Raw genomic sequence first — 17788 nt, forward strand, 5'->3', positions numbered from 1 at the left:
GCTAATGATCTCAAATTTAAAAGCTGAAAGCTACGTTGCAGACCAAGGAGGAGATACTAATATTAAATTAACGAAAACTTTAACAAATAAATTTAACAAAAACCTGTATAAACATCACGTAGAGAAGAATGAATTTGTTTAAATATGTTCTGCAAGTTAATTTTTTTCCATCCAACATGCTGAGTTTGCTCGATACAGATTTTTAATACAGATTATTTGCCCCGAGGTACAGATATACAGATATTTTCAAAGAAAAATACAGATATAAATGTGGCAACCCTGCTTTCAGTGTTGCTGTTCTACACACACATATGTAGGCGAATGACCAATCAGACATACACTGAAAAAAGAATCCATATGGGCTGTAAATATGATCTTTGGGCCGGAATCGCCCTCCAAACTCTCATGTGTTTGCATAACTATTTTTCGCATTTGAAATCATTTTATACGTACCCAAACACACTAGGCTTTTTAAAAAAGCTCATATTCAAATCCATTCATTTTTCTCGAGCAATAATTTAGGAAAATGTTAAGGAGGACCACCTAAAAGGCCGGAAATAGGTCGTTTACCCTAATTTCTTTTCTGAATATGCTGGTGAAACTAATATTAATTCATGCATCGTTTTTTACAAATTATTTATTCGACAGTAAGATTGTAGAAATCGGCTCAACCGTCTCCTAGGTTAGTGAATGAGAGCACATATGCATGTATATGAAAACATAAATTACAGTTTGGCATTTCTCATACGAAACTTATTATTTGCTTAATAGACTTGAACAAAAAATTTGCTTAAAAAGACATACACTTCAATCCTCAGAAAACATGTTTTGTCAACAATCATAATCATACATTTGACTTCAATACTTACCTGCCCATACTAATATTGAATAATTTGATTGTATTTACTTTTAAAATTTCCATGATTTTGTCAAAATGAATAATAATTTTCAGAACTATTCTCAGATGTCAACAAACTGGAAAATCACAATAAAAGTTTCAACGCCGGCTTAGGTCTCTGCACATTCCTTTCGTATAAAATATTATTGCAGCGGTACGACACATTTCACCACCAGCCTAACCGTGTTTCTCTCGCAAGCCGAACGGGAGCGCCTTCGTAAGCGAATACTTTTCATCAAGGGACGCCATCTTAGTTTTTGAATCCATACCGAATGTGAATTATGTCGGCTGCCAGGCGTCGTCGTTCTGTCAGTTACATTGTAGTATTGGTGAAAATCGTGACGTAATGTTGATATTTTTCTTATAACAAGGGTTAACTTTGACGTCAGGTTTTGCGTGTTTGGTTGCAAACTTGCGCTGACAGTTGACTGTACCTGCTGCTCGCGAAAGCCTAATCGTTCGAAAAAGGGTCTAATCGGATTCGGAGCGAGTTCGGCATCAGGTCTCGTTGTACGCGGTTGTGTTATGATAAAGTGTCAAGTTGAGACGCGTTAGTTTTTTGATTTTCATAATTTGTAGTTCTGATGCAATTTTATGTGCTGTTGTTCAATCGTAACTTGCGCTAAACTAGCGTGTCCGGCTGAAACACTCAAAGTGCAGGACAAGGGAGCAGTGAATATTCGGCAGCGGCTATTCCATTTTCTTCCCAACCAAACTACGTAGGAAAGCGCTTGGAAAAGTGAAGCGGCAGTGGCGGCGACGGTAGCGCAGCAGTGTTGAGAAAGAGAACGCGGGAACTAGCGCCTGCATTGGGAACTGTCTTTTACTCATGAATAGCGAGTAAAACAGTTATTCTAGACGCGAAAGTCAATTGCTGTGACAGAGATAAACATAAACAATACTGTTAAAACGTTTTGCTGTTTTGAGTTTTGCTAGCCGAAACACCAAAGTGAGTAAATCGCTTATCCTAGATCGGGAATCAATTAGTTTTGTGTGCAACAGAATTTACGGTATATAAAGTAGGTTAAGAAAAAGCTGCCACGGAGCTTGATTTGATGCCAACTTGGTTAGATGTGGAGTTACGTTGTTTTTTCATGATTCTATGGGATATTCCGCATGCATTGGTAAATTCTTAATGGTAAAGTTGATTATTTTCAACTGCTCAAATAAGCTTTAATGTTTCCAATTCGAATCCATTGTCAGCGGGAATTCATGAAAATGTTTTTTTTTATGCTTCAAGCAGTGAGGTGTTTGCAGTGCACGAAGAAAGTGCAAGGGAAAATTAGAAATAACTGTGGGACCATCAATTATTAAAACTGTTAAACAAAAAGTTGGCTCCAGTGTGTTCAAGAAGTTGAAAAAGTTTTTCATGATAAGAAAACACCGTGTAAAAGTATAATTTTAAATACGGGTTCAAAAACTCCATTTACAGAGAACATCTTCAAATAAACTAAGGAACTGCAGGTAACTGTGATTTGTTGACGCAATGCCTCGGCTGAAGAAAAAGGAAGAACCCGTAGCGTCACCTACGGATGCGGCCGTTACGTTAACAGCCGGCCGCTCGAGACGCACCATCAAACCAAACCGTAAATATCTGAACGACAGCGTAGTGTTGGCTACGACTTCCAAAAACTCCTCTCGTTCGAGCACCCCGGACAGTGACAACAGTGCTGACGAGTTTCCCCACGCAGACGACGATGATGATGAGGTTCCATCTAAGCCAAGCATCGGACGTAGAAGCGTAGCGGCTAGTCGAGTGCATACGCCTACAGGAAAGCCACGCGGAAGACCAAGAAAGAGTGGTATTGTAAAGGCTGTAGCAAAAACTGAACCAATCAAGAATTTGCGTAAGGAAGTAATGAAAAAGATGGATTTGACTACCCTTAATATTGGTAAACCGAGGGTGGTTCTCACCCCGATAAATAAGATGGACATCAAACGTAGACTAGACCTAGATCAGTCGATCGAAAAAGGTAAAATTTTGCTTATGTTTCGTTTATTTACTTTATTCTTATTAAAATAGTTATATATACGATTTCAAATGCATTACGTTTTCAATAGGAAAACCAATAACCAAACCGAGGCCATCTGTTTCGGAAAAGGTATCGAAGCCGGAAGAAAAAACCAAACCGGACGTTCGACCGATGCGTAAACGGCAACAGGAAAGTCCCGTAGCACCGGAAAAACCAGATTCTTTAAAGAAAGTCATCAATCCCGTGGCCGTCAAAAAACATCAAGTGGAGAAGTCGATTCTGGTGAACCGGAATCGAAAGGAACCGACAGTATACAGTGACGAGAGCGATGACGAAGTGCAGATTGTAGGAATAAGCCGCGAAACGGCACCTTTCCTGGGTAGAAAATCAGCGGGAAAAGGTGGTGCGGTGGCTACGAAACAAGTTACACCGGCCAATGTGAGGGTGATGAAATCACTGAGTGCCGGTAAAGAAACTCAAGCAGTCTCTGCTCTTAACAAGCGAAAATTAGAGGAATCCGATGAAGAGATGAATGTCAAGGGCGCTAAGAAAAGACTCCCATCGAAAGCAGCTAAACTTTCTGTAACTGCTGATTCTGAAGACGAAGAGGATGGTGATGATGAACCTTTTCGCCGATCAACGAGATCCAGTTTGCTCTCTGATAAAAGCTCGGCCACCTCGACACCTCAAAATATTTCTACCACAAAGGCTAAAGAATCACCGGCTTCAGGTGGTATGAAATTTGGGCGAAGCTCCGAAGGATCAAAACCCAACCTTACAAGAACCGCCAGCATGCCGGCACTTGACAAAAGTAAAGCTATTATTCGACCCGCTATAACTAAGCTGTCAGCGCAATTAGGGTCCAAATCGTCCGTTATAATGAAATCATCGCCGCAACCAAACACACCGAAGTCTACGTTGGGTATGATGGCCGAGAAAAAAAGTAAATCTGAAATGAATCTCGTGGATCCCATCTGTTCACCCGAGAAAGGACCGAAAGCTGCTGATAAAGGAAAGTTGAAAAACGCCACAATAAGAATTGTCGATATTGGAGATATTATTAAAAACAAGTCCGCTAGTACCCCGGACATCAATAGGGCAGGGCTTACATACAAAAAATTGTTACCGAAAGAATCGGATGCTCAATCAGAAGATAGTGAAGATTCTGACGGCAGTCCCACGGCTGAGAAGCCAAAAACAAATAACCAATTAGTGGCATCAATCCTCGAACGCAAAAGACCTATCAATTTAGACCATTTGCGAATTAATCGTACAGGCAAACGAGGACGTCCTTCCATAAGCGGGATGAAAACGCCAACCCCGTTGGATAAATCAGCCTCCAAAATCGTACGTCCGTCCGTCATTGATTTGGCAGAAGAAGATGAGATAGATTTCGAGGATATGCTGCAAACAAACATTGTCACAGCAAACACAGTTCAAAAGGGAACGATACAAAAGGTGATCCCTGGGCGTCAAAGGTCATCTAACTTGCCGGATGAAAATATCGCTAGAAGCGGTCGTAAGACACCTGTCGCCAGATCCACTGTAGCTTCCAACAACAACAATGTGTACAAATCTAACAACAACGGTCGGTTCGGTTCTCAGAGTTCCGCTAATCGATCGGGTTCTGCCAGTCCACATAAGAATCCGCCGCGAATTCTCAATTCTACCATGAAGCTGGGTGACGGTCGACCGTTCGCAAAGCTTGTGGCGAATAGTGGTGATAAGCACTACTCGATAGATTTGACTGATCCGGACAATGATGTTAAGCTAATAGCATCACCTGGATCACCCACATTATCACCGGTCAAGCGAACACCTTCGAAAGTAGTTCCTCGGCCCATCGTAACTTCTGGTGGTCTCCGAAATGCATCCAATGCCCTCAACAAGCCGGTTGGTGGAGCCGTGCAGCGTTCAGTCTCGTCACTGACCAGCTCTGTTGGTAGCAGTCCTAAAATGAAGAAGATCACCTGCTACGAGACCTGGTAAGTAGTTATTTTTCTAGTTTTTTTGTTCTCAAAAGCTCCCGATTACATATTTTATTTTATATCAGGTACGTGATTAACATCCCAAACAATGAGAATAAACCTGAGAGGCCGTCATTTGCAATGTCGATGATTGGATTAGGCAACATCGCTGGCCACGTCCAGCTTCCGTCGACGGAATGGTCCCACAAAATCATACTGACAAAGCGAAAAGTTTCTCCGCTTGAGGGGGAAGAAGTGTTCAACGGGGATGTGGAGGATCGAGCCATAAGTGAAGATGAAAAGCGAAACTACGAGCCTTGCAATATCATGTTTCGACGAAAAACGGCCATTCCGGGCAAATTCAATTTACAGTACGATCGGGCAGTTATATTCAAGAACGACACGTTTTTCATCAACGTTGACGGTAAAAACTGCCAGCTCGTGGGAGCACCCAACAAGCTGGACGATACCGAAGATATTGAAACACTTCTGGCCGTCGTGGATTTCGTCAATCTGAAAAACAATTGCGTGGAACTATCCACGGCCTGAGCCCGAAAGCAGTCGACGGACGATCGCAAACTGTAAATACCTTTTTTTACCCAACAGAGAACACTCATCCTTCAGCCCAGCAACGCAGTACGCCCGTACCGTACGAAAAGCGGATAAACCGAATTGATTTTTCGAGACTAGTGACTTTGGTTGAAAGTATATCCACCTAGAGGTAAATATCGTTAGAGTTTTTTTTTGTTTTATCCAATGACTATTTTGAAACATTCGTATTGCTCTACTAGAGCAATGATAAACTTCAACAATGTACTCGTTATTTATTAGCATGCATTTTACTAGGCAATACTATTTGCTGACGGAACTTTACAAACTAAGAATAAATGATAGGTACATTATGCATTGCACTTGGGTTTATCATAAACACGTTAAAATGCGAGAAATTCTTTTTTCTTATTTTGAAATCTTAGCACTACTACAATTTATTTTATTCGCCTATGCGTATTAGATGTCATTTAATAATCGAGTACAATATTTACATGGTAAGTATTGCGGTATCCTCGTTTGAAACATTACAGATGAAGGATGAACCAATTATTTGTTTATTTTACTTCAATTTATCTGACAAAAGTCTTAATAAATAACAAGAATCAGGGTAAAGTCTACAAAATGTTTGCTTGCTTCAACTTATGCACAAACTTGCGGGATGATTCGCCAAACTCAAAAAAATCTTCAACACTCAGGAAGGTTCTGATTGCAGCGGTGACTGGGTAGTAGAATCCAAATGATGTGCGGTGAAAAAAGGTTTGAAGCAGGCCAGTAGATCGTAAAGCACGTTGAGAAGCACGGAAGTTTAGCTGGTACAGGAGCGACGGTGAATCGATTTCTCCATTCATAATTTTCGCAACGAAAGCAGTTTGCTGTATTTTTCGGCGACGTTCAAGTGTGTCAAGGCCAAGTAGCCTACAGCGATCAGTATACGGTGGGAATAGTAGTGCGCAAGATAGCTGGTAGGGGAACCAAATCATGCTGCAGTTTTCGAGTAATGGTCGTACCAGTGAACAGAAGTCACGGCTAATTTTAGCAATAAATCCTAATTGTCGATTCGCTTTCGATATTAAGCTGGATGCAAATGGAAATTGAGCGTGGCATCGAGTTAAACACCAAAGTCGCACACACGGTCGACTCTTTTCAGCTCAACTCCTTCAATGCGGTACTCGAGCATAATCGGGTTTGAAATTCGGTCAAATGTCATAACCTCGAATTTTTTAATTCTATTTGCTAGCCAGTTCTTGTGGCACCAGTCGACGAAAACATTTAGCAGAGCTTGTAGACGGCGGCAATCGTCAATTGTACGGACTACCAAATACAATTTAAATCATCCGCGTATACCAACTTACAACCAATCTTTAACAGTGGCATAGCATCATTGAAGAAAAGCGCAAAAAGTAAAGGCCCCATGTTGCTGCCTTGTGGAACTCCCGATATATTCGTGAACTGCGATGAAACGCAAGAACCAATTTTCACACGTAGAATCAGGCCACATAAGTACGAACTCAGCCATTCGATGAACTGACGTGATGCTCCTAGACGTGTAATTTTATGCAACAATATGCAATGGTCAATGCGATCTAGGGCGCCTTCAAATCGGTATAAATGTCATCTATTTGAGCTCTTTGTTCCATATTTGAGATACACGTTGAAGTGAACTCCAATAGATTTGTACACACTGAGCGATTCGGTATAAATCCATGTTGCGTGATGGATATGTAATTAACAACCAACAGACCAACCAACCTTTCATAGCTTAGACATTGAAGAACTTATAGTTTTTAACTATTACATCCGCGGTAGATAACTACTACTTTTCTTACAATTTTGGTGATTGCGGTTTTATTTTGAAAACACAAGTTTCTATACAAGTTGTTGTTGCTTTCTTGTAGTCAGGACTGACATAAAATAATGAAAACAAATTAGCTGCTTGATGAGATAAAGCCCAAAGAACAATCATGATTCCTGCGCGAAAAGTATACTAAAGATGACCTAAAACATTATTATTCATGTTTTCTATTGTTTCTCTCATCGGCGTAACTAAGGAAAAATCAGGGGGGGCCAATTCTCTATATTTTTTTTTGCGAGTTATAGCAAGTTTTTTTTTCACTTTTTGTATTTTTCTTGGGTGAAAAAAAAAGAACATGTAGAAATGGTTGTAGTACTACTTGTTTTCTTTTTAGTCTAATCCTGCTAATACAATTCAGCATTGAATCTTTCTGAACTTCTGTACCACTGCTTCAAGGATGAGGTAGAGAGGCAGGGTAAAAAAATGAATGCGTATCCAATGACGTCATTTTTTTTATCAAATTGTTGCCTTGTCGAAACAGACGAATCTACAACTCTTTTTGTGTGGTCGATTAAAGCAATTATTGTTTAGAAATTCCCAGTGTTCTGTTGTGTTCTATTTCGGTACATTCGATTGTTGAATTGTCATAATCAACTAAATTTTTCCAATTATGTTTAATGTTATGAATGTTTAAATATTGAGGCGAACTCGTAGCCTCAAGGTTTCAGAATCCGTTCTAACATGCGATCGGTGACATGAGTTCGAACCTTAGCAGAATCAGACCGTTCGGTGTCAGAGGGACTTTTCACGCATGGGTTTATTCTCAGGCCCTTTCATTCCCTTGCTTGGTACTTTCCTCACGCTAAATTCCAGAAAAAGTCATACAGTTGAATGAATACCTCTTCAGGCAGTTATAATTGCCGATTCTTGGCGGGGTAACTGACGAGGTTCAGGAAAGAAGAGCAGTAGAGTGTATGAGGAAGAGTAAAGGTTAAAAAATCCGTCATTTATCACGGTGACATTGTAACATTCCATTTTAGTCGTTAGAAATGCAGGGGTAAAAGAACGTAGCTGACGTCGTTATCCATCTAGACAAAGCGAAAGCTACTGAATTGTTGAACATTGAAGAAAACATCGATGTTGAAAAAGTCAAGGTGCTCAACCGTAAATTGAAAGAGAATGTTGTTATCATATTTTTGTAAAAGAGATATACATATTTGATGGGCTCTGTGAGTCAGATAATGAATGTGATGTTAAACTAAACCATGCAAAATATTCAAAAAAAAAAACTCTTCAAAAATAAAAAAAATTGCGAAAAATTTGGTAAACGTTCTAAAAAAATACTGGGACTTATTACGGGAGTCACTTCACGGTGAAGTGACAACCGTAATAGGCACGGTGAAAGTGATTCCCATTTGATTTGCACGCGTCTTTTTTCACCGTGAGATTTGTTCACTTCGTTTTCACCGTGAGGTAACATCCGTAATAAGCCCCACTATAAATAACATTATCTTTCAATTTAAGATGAAACGGTGTTGAATCCACAAACGGTCGATTTCGAGCCACCACTCCGAGTTTTTAATAGATAATGTGTTTTCTATGAAAACGCTATTTTATGTTTGCTTCACCGCAGCAAACATAAAATAGCATTTTCACATATGACGCAACAACTGTTACCGAGTCTTGTGCTTCTGAAAATTCGAAGTGGTAGCTGGAAGTCGGTCATTTGTGGATTCAATACAATTCAATTCAATACTGCCTTAGGATTCAGCATCCTAATATACAAGTAATTACTTTGAGAATGACGAAGGTGAAAAGCCAACACGCACACTTAAAATTTATTATCGGGTCTCGGTAATTTTTGCCGAGACCCGGCACCACTGAGTGCTCGGTTGAAAAATTAATGACAGCTGTCACATTTTTTCGTAAAAATCGGTTCACCTAACTGAAATTTGGGCACAACATATCCGCAATCTCGGTAGTGACAGCTCGGTAATAATTAGTGCCGAAATTTCAGGTTGAACAGAGATTTACGAAAAAATGTGCGGCTGTTATTAATTTCTCAACCGAGCACTCAGTGGCGCCGTTCTCGGCCAAAATCACCGAGACCACCCGGCATTGAATTTTAAGTGTGCTGGGGAAGACTATTCTTAGTACCTCCTCTACCGCCTACAAATCTATAAATAGAAGCAAATGAAGCGAGCGAAGGTTTTGATGAGGGTCTTAGAATTATTAATTTTTCTTCTATTTCACGATCTATGTATTTCATTGTCATTGTCACTTCACGGTGAAATCAGAGTGAAGTGAACAAAATCCTATTACGGGACTCACGTTAGTGAGAAAAACGTCGCAAAGTGACATCTGCCGCGGAATCTGGGTTATTATGAGTGTCATATCAGTGAAGTGAGAACGGAAAAAGCGACGTTTCACGTAGAATTATTTCACGACCATTTTGAACGGTAAAATGATTCCTCGAAGATGCCATAAGTCTTAAAGTTGATTGATTTGTGATCTTATGGTAAATATTGGATTTATCCTTCAATAACGAAACGAATCAGAATTTGATCCGTGCCTTAAAGCGGTCAAATTTTAATTTTTTTGGCCGATGAAAAAATGCAAAGTAGTTCAGGAAATTTTCGATACCGAAAAAAAAAACATTTTTTTTGATGCCGAATGTCTTAGGAATGCAGAACACGTCAAGATCTGGTGTTATCTGAAAAATCGGAAAAAACGACTTTCTGGGACTTAGAGATTTTTGAGCTGGGAAACAATCTCATTTCACTTGTCCTATTCTCAATTTCACTTCACTGTCAATCTCACTCCACGGAGGTGACTCCCGTAATAAGCACCATTCACTTCCGTAATTATCGAAAGAACCGAAGAACAGTTTCGCCCTTCAGAAATAAATGTCTATATTTAAATTACTATTCAGCTGCGTACGTACCGTAATGGCGGCCACTTCAATGAAATTTCGTAATATGCTAACTACTACCCTTTTGTCAATTATGCTTACACGATTAAACGCATAGACGTGAAAAATGATCGAAGTAATTTAAATCATATTGGTGCTTATTACGGGAGTCACTTCACGGTGAAATATATTTCACTCTCACGCTCACTTCACTTTTTTAGACCTTTTCCCGATTCCACCTCAAGTGAGGTGACAAAAATCACCTCCGTGGAGTGAGATTCACGGTGAAGTGAAATTGAGAATAGGACAAGTGAAATGAGATTGTTTCCAAGCTCAAAAATCTGTAAGTCCCAGAAAGTCGTTTTTTCCGTTCTTTTAGATAACACCAGATCTTGACGTGTTCTGCTTTTCTAAGACATTCGGCATCAAAAAAATTTTTTTTTTCGGTATAGAAAATTTCCTGAACTAGTTTGCATTTTTTTCATCGGGCAAAAAAATGAAAATTTGACCGCTTTAAGGCACGGATCAAATTCTGATTCGTTTCGTTACTGAAGAAAAAATCCAATGTTTACCATTAGATCACAAATCAATCAACTTTAAGACTTATGGCATCTTCGTGGAATCATTTCACCGTTCAAAATGGTCGTGAAATAATTCCACGCGAAACGACGCTTTTTCCGTTCTCACTTCACTTATATGACACTCATAATAACCCAGATTCCGCGGCAGATGTCACTTTGCGACGTTTTTCTCACTTACGTGAGTCCCGTAATAGGATTTTGTTTACTTCACTCTGATTTCACCGTGAAGTGACTCCCGTAATAAGCACCATTGAATTAACATACATATAGAGTTCTCCAGGCACGTTTGTATTAGTGCTATGTATTTTATTTTTTTTTGTTAGCTGTAAGAATTTGTTGTCACCTGTGAGAACTGTCATCTAGAAGAGAGAATAAAAAACTACCGAGTTTGATGCACACTCTCGCAAATTTCAATATACAGTGTAAAGCGGGCCGTGTCGTAGTGTTTGTGTGTTTTCGCTTGGAGAACTCTATAGAGTTAAGCTTCTCAAAAGCCCTGAGCAGAAAACGTGTCATAAAAGGTTCTAAATAAGTTGTGGTGATTGTATGAAAGTGATCGATTAAAAAATCGATCAAAGCAGATAGGACCTTTTGAAATGTTTCTCTAGAAATGTGCACGACACGAACTAAAATTGTAGTGAAATGCTTTCTATCTATTTTTGTGTACTATACTTATAAAGGTTACGATGACCAATATCTGGGTTCAAGTAATACAGATTGAGGAGCCATAGATTATTTATTTATTTATGACTGTAAGAATAAGTATGTAGAATACTCTTTACTGGTTTTGAGTTTCAACGTATTGAGATGATTTTGAGTATGAGTCATTTCAACTATATAAATTTCATTAATAAAAGGCCAAGGTTTAGTAGTTTGAACCCAATGTTGGATGAAAAATCAAACTGGTTGAAAAATTCATAACCCGAAGCTTGAACCATGACATTGATTTCGTGAAAGTGGCAGAGATTTGTTGAATATCGGTAGTTTCGGTTTTAAGTTGCTGACTGTAAGTGACAAACGGTTTATGTGCATCTGTTTTTTTGAATAAAAACCGAAGAAAATTAACATTGAATTGTGAGAACAGAGTTAGAAATGGAGGCACTAAAAGGAAAATCGAAGGAGTCAGTTACACCAAATTGGAAGGTACTTGAGCAATTATTTGGACAGATTTTATAGATTACGTTTCAATTATTCACTATTTTCAACTAAAATTAATGTAATCGAATGAAATGAGAGTGTAAAAAAAAAGAATTATTACACTTAGTGACATTTAGCTACTATTAAATTAATCTACAACTACTCTAAATTGACTTCCTGCAGGGAACGAGTCTGTTGAGTTGAATAGACATAAAAAATGGGTACTTTTCGTATTCCGTGTACAGTTCAATGATGCCAGATGATTTCTCAATATAAATGTTGCCAGTTTTATGTTCATTAATGTTGTGAGCCAAACGAGGGGTATTGTCATCAGGTACAATAAAACCTGTTTTTCATACGATTTTCTGCTCTATTGCTAAAGACAAAATGGCGTTATCGGAAGAAGATCGACGAAAATTTATTTTCAAATTTTGTGAGCAAAATAAAGAGAAATCCAAAAGTGAAGTTTTCCACTATTTTGAAAATCTTGGATTCAAAAAAAACGTTCATATACAGTACTGTCAAACGCTTCGAGAATGGAAACACATGTGAAAGAAAACCTAGTTCTAGATGAAAATGCACTTTGCAAGACAGCAAAGTTCGAGCGAAATTGAAGGCGGAAACAGCTGATCGTTCGGCGAAATCATATCGTGAGCTGGGCAAGAAATATCAGGTTGATCCAAAAACGGTCTCGAAATATCTGCATGGAATTGGTATAAAACGGAAAGCTAAAAAAGGTTCCTGCGAAAAACAGTTCCTACCGAAAAACAGTCCAGCACGATAAATCCAGACTACGAGCTCTTTTCCAAACATATTTCGCGGCTTCTTCGAAATATAAGTGTATCATGGATGATGAGACATATTTTACGGTAGAGGGCAATGAATGGCAACCAAAATGAGCGTGGAAAAAGCGAACCTGTGTGTTTTAAGAAGGGCCTAGCGGTTAATGCGCAAGTCTATGTGACGAAGTGTATGCCAGTTCTTCAAAAATTCATCCAACGGTACCACAAAAATGAAAAAGTGATGTTTTGGCCAGATCTTGCATCGTCACACTATGCTAATGCAAGTTTAGCGGATTTGCACCAACGCAATTTCGAGTTTATCCCGAAAGAATAAAAAAAAAAAGCAAAGCCTTGGTGCTATATTTCGATTCGGAACTTGACCTTCTGTTCATACACAGACTTCGCGGCCGACTGTTTAGTGTACAGGACAATTGCGGGGCTAGCGCTGCGATCCTACTGACACGAACAGTCTCCCCCGAGCCGAGACTCGAACCTACGACGGCTGGCTTGATAGGCCAGCATCGTACCTCGAGACCATCTGGGCCTATTGAAACTTTCTGGGCAAAGTTGAAGCGAAAGGTCTACCACAGAGGTTACAGAGCAATAAACGTCGATTGTTTGATCAACAAAATCAAGAAGGAGATTAAATCAATTGAAACATCCGGAATTCAGGAAGCTATGAGGCAAGTACCCCAAAGGGTCAGGAAATCAGCGCTGTGTGGAGCTGAATTTTTCTTGTGAGTTTTGTTGATGAGTTACGTTTCTTGAACAAAAAAACAAGTTTAGATGAATAATTTGCGCAATATTTTTATTTGGAATTTAAAGTTTGTTCGGATTTTTTTCCTCATTCGTTATAGTTGCCCATTGAAACGACGTTTGACTTATGTCAGTACAAAATCCGGGACATCAAGTGGGGATCATTTCCCACGCCGAGTGTATCTAAATGATAAAACACATTTTTAGCATCTAAACGGTTTGGTTAATCGGTATAGTGTCTTCGACAAAGTTGCCCGTTTTTTTGGAATTAATCAGTTTATACAATCAAACAGTAACATAATTAATTTTTTCTACGATTTTTATAAAATATTGCGATGCACTTCATTTGTCCTCTGGATTTACATCGTCAGCATCGACTTAAGAAGTCGAATGAAAAAGTCAGTCAATATTTCACTTTGAGAAGGTATCTGGCATCCCTTGACATAGAAACCCAGCTGCCAGCTTTGCTTTTTTTTCTTTGCCAATCTCTCCCTCTGAGTCAGGGATACCAGATGTCTAGATTTATCAGCAAACTCTTGTGCACACTCTTATTGATTCGCAGATCTTTACAGTTATTCGATAGTTTTTGCAGATTTTTGCCAGTCTTTTATTTGCGCAGTATTTCTCATGATGTGTGCAGTGTGGATTTTGCCTGCGCCAGCGCAAATATTTTTGAATCTAAGATACATTTTTCTCTAGATTTCAAGCAGATTGCAGTTTTTTTTCAATACATCTGGCATCGCTGCTCTGAGTACCTTTACGAAAGTTCGAAACCGTCATAAGCATTAAAATCAAAAGGGTGGGTAACATAGTACGATCATTCACTATATCGTACGAAATAATGGTCCGTAAACATGTAGAGAGTTTGTTCTCATATATTTGTTATCACTTTGAATAATTTCATAGACTATGAAGTTTAGTTTTGTATATTTCGAAACTTCCAGCGTGAATCAATGAAGGGCGTTTGCCTAAGGATAAATATGAGTAGGAGGTATTGCGAAAACCTGAAGTCTTACAACTCACGGAAGCATTATACAGAGTGCTGGGTTCTTCGTTGGTAATTTTTCAGGATCTGATAGAGGGCCACATTTCATGAAAAATCTCTTCTTCACATATGTGTTTTAAAGATAGTCTACTTAGAGTTGTTCAACTTTTATGTTACTTGAATTCTTTTTCCTAAAGTACTTCTAAATAAATGTATACCGAGGAAATTTTCTGCTAAAGGCAACCTCTACAACTCCAATTAAATTTGAAAAATATCATTTTGGAAGCTTAAATGTTTAAAAGTAGTTCAATCGTATTTTGATGTTCTCTCATAAAAAGTGTGAATAGCATTGTTGTATTTTTATTTCAAATTATAACTTTCGAATTGTCGTTCTTCGCCACCAACACTCCATATGCTTTAGTTTTTGAGAAAAGAAAATTTTTATGCACTACTTTTTTGTGGAGATCTTGCATTCATAAAAAGCTACTTTAAGGAAAGAGTATTCAAGAAACTTTTTATACATTTATCCAACATCGCATAAAGCGGGATACAGTTCTGTGTTTCTACTCTAATTTAATTTCAATTCTCATCTGTTCGAAACATAATTACATCTGGCGTAAATTTTGGTCCAATAATGCTTCATATGTGTTGAATAATCTGGAAAGCTACAGCTCTACTTCCTGTGTCTATTGAACATGCTCTGAGGCTGAACGTAAAATATATCACAACGAAGCTCTATGTGTGAACCCTCCGAATAGACCACTCCTGCAATTTCGAAATGAATTTCGACGCAAGTATTGATTTAAAAAAAGAATTTGTACCACGAACCTATCTCAAAGCTCTCCGAAGGATCTGGAATGACCCTCAAAGAAGACAATTTGAAATACTGTTCGTAGAGCGTCTCAGTTTTTTTCTTAAGCCTTTCTTGTTGGTTTACTTTTCCAGGATTTTTCACCAAACGTGATTTTTTACGCGGATTTTTGAATAAACGCGTTTTTTACGAGATATGTATCCCCCGCGTAGAAAAACATGACTAATTGGCTCCGTGCTCGTTATTTCAAGTCCATACCTATTTTGTATTCACCAAAATATGTAATTTTTCAAGAAAATCTGATTGTACGTTCGATTTCGTTTGGTTTTCGAAGCTCAGAATATTTTTTCTCCAATAATATGAACTCCCTTCAGAAACGAAAACAGCTTACGTCACATTGAAAATACCTTTGGTACCCATTAGATCCAGTCTCTCTAACCCCTCGTTTCATCGAGACTACCTACGAGTAACTGGCGAACCATTATATGATACATATTTTTCATGAAGCGACATCACTTGTGAGTCGGTATTTAGAACCAAACCCTTTGGTCGCAAACAAGAAGGGATTTTACCTTGATACCGAAAGTTTTAATGCCATCAAATAACTCGTTAATCAAATTCATTTTTGTTCTTTTCTTTCGCAGGATATACTTGATCGCATGGATGAGGCAAATGTTGTAATTGGTTTTTTAAAGTGTTATAAATCCAAAATGAGTGTAGAAATTATATTAAAAAGTTGCAACCACTATTCAGATAACTTTCTTCGTGTATAGATATCGGTTATACCCGGTAGGCACTTTTCTTTCAACGATTAAGTAAACCAAACAATGCTATTGGTGTACCCCTAAACAGCGTCTAAATATTGGGCTCATGCTACAAAGATTATATGCAACAAACTATTACATAAAATTATAATTAAATAAAACTTTATTCAGTTAATAATAAAATGAAAGTAGTATGAAACTTGTTTTCTTCTCATCGAGCTCAGATGTACTCCCAGAAACATTGATGCAAGGACGCATCTTCTGGAAGACCAGTTTCACTGAGGCGAGGAAAACTGGTTTGGGTTCCTGTTTTCTGCACTGAAAACGCCGCCACTTGATTTGCTGCTGAAATACATTCGGTCAGTTCGGCGGATGGATTTCGAGCGATGAAGTGAGCCAAAGCACCGATGAAGGCATCTCCTGCACCCTGAGAATAGTATAGGTTATGTATGCTGAATTCAAGTCGGTTAAGGAACAACGTAGTTACCGTCGTGTCTACTACTTTATCGACTTTGTAGGGTTTGACGTGGTTGACCCTAGAACTGTCTTTCGTTTGAAAGATTGCACCTTTCTCCCCCAAAGTGATAATCACAATTCCACAACCCATACTTCGAAGTTTTAATAAAGCATCCTTAGCTTGCCTAAAAGTATTCCATTATTAAGCATGGACAATATTAGGATAGTTACTGTAATTACATGACAGTCTCAACCTGCATATTGGTAATCAAAGCTGCTTCGGATTCATTCACGCAAAAAATGGTTGGAAGTGTTAGGAGCTCGATTGGGATATTCTCCATTCCCGGAGCCGCGTTCATTATGGAGACGCCAGAAAAATGCTTCAGTGCTTCAATAGTTCCCTCCGATGGTGTCTCCAACTGACAAACAAGGACTTTTGCCCCGTCTAGCAAATCCTTACACTTCTGCACATCCGCAGCTAGTAACCGATTGTTTGCTCCTACAACAATCACGATCTGGTTGTCCCCATTTGCGGCCACATTAATCTGCGCAATTCCCGTACTTTCACCATCTACAATGTCCACATGATCGACGTTGATACCTTCCGATCGCAGCGCGACTCGGTAGTTTTTACCCCATGTGTCATTACCCAACTTCCCAACAATAGCTGTACGGCTGCCAAGTCTAGCTGCCGCGACACATTGATTGGCTCCTTTTCCACCAAATCCAGTCTCAAATCGTGAGCCATGAAGTGTTTCACCCACTTTCGGCAGACGCGGAACATAACTATCAATAGATGCAACATTGAGAAATAAATGTGGGTAAAAATATTAACTGCTGGGCTCTACCTAATAAAATCAACGATGCACGATCCGAAAACGACCACATCAAATTTTTGTGACATTTCTGATTGGTTTTATTTTACGATCGTTTTTCCAAATTTTGAACAGTACGTAAAATTAATTCTGATAAGTGAACAATACCGACTATTTTCAAATCAACCTGCCGCGAATTGATTAAGAAACGATAAATGTAAACAGCGATAAGAAAGAGAACCCTCAGCCAGTACCTGTGTGCACAGCGAAATCATCACCCACCAATCTGCTAGTCATCAAGTAATTCAAACACTATCTAAACAAATTTAATTTTTCTAATTTTTTCCTATAGATACAACGCTTGTCGTACATCTATAAAGTGCAAAAAGCTTTTAAACATTTACAATTCACCTATAAATTGGCAGTAAATCAATTGTTTACATTTGTTTCATATCACTGAAAATCAACCCCGTGATACAAGACAAGTAAATTCTATATCTTCAATTATCATACTTAACTGCAAATAAAACTTAAATTCGAAAAGAAATTTGTACGAAATAACACCTTTTAAGAGAAAAATAATGTATTGCAGTTTCTATTCCGTTTGA

The 17788-nt window shown here is 38.6% G+C and overlaps 2 protein-coding genes across 5 annotated transcripts; one reads left to right on the forward strand and one right to left on the reverse strand.

The window, feature by feature from the left end:
* The first annotated feature begins 1374 nt into the window (after nt 1–1374).
* Nucleotides 1375–16108, forward strand: LOC129729665 (nucleolar protein dao-5). The gene is made up of 5 exons (XM_055688407.1): nt 1375–1847; nt 2331–2871; nt 2960–4856; nt 4925–5559; nt 15790–16108. The coding sequence occupies exons 2-4, from the start codon at nt 2385–2387 to the stop codon at nt 5385–5387; spliced, it is 2847 nt and encodes a 948-aa protein (XP_055544382.1). The 5' UTR covers nt 1375–1847; nt 2331–2384; the 3' UTR covers nt 5388–5559; nt 15790–16108.
* LOC129729666 (ribokinase) lies at nt 15998–17788 on the reverse strand. Of its 4 annotated transcripts, none has more exons than XM_055688409.1 (6): nt 17622–17788; nt 17435–17552; nt 17214–17367; nt 16606–17151; nt 16397–16550; nt 15998–16336 (listed from the first exon to the last, which is right to left on the reverse strand). In XM_055688409.1, the coding sequence occupies exons 3-6, from the start codon at nt 17267–17269 to the stop codon at nt 16130–16132; spliced, it is 963 nt and encodes a 320-aa protein (XP_055544384.1). In that variant the 5' UTR covers nt 17270–17367; nt 17435–17552; nt 17622–17788; the 3' UTR covers nt 15998–16129. The 4 variants fall into 4 exon arrangements, with proteins under 4 accessions (XP_055544384.1, XP_055544385.1, XP_055544386.1 ...); XM_055688410.1 differs by having other exon boundaries at nt 17435–17569; XM_055688411.1 differs by having other exon boundaries at nt 17699–17717.

This window comes from Wyeomyia smithii, chromosome 3 (assembly GCF_029784165.1).
Source record: "Wyeomyia smithii strain HCP4-BCI-WySm-NY-G18 chromosome 3, ASM2978416v1, whole genome shotgun sequence".
Lineage (NCBI taxonomy): Eukaryota > Metazoa > Arthropoda > Insecta > Diptera > Culicidae > Wyeomyia > Wyeomyia smithii.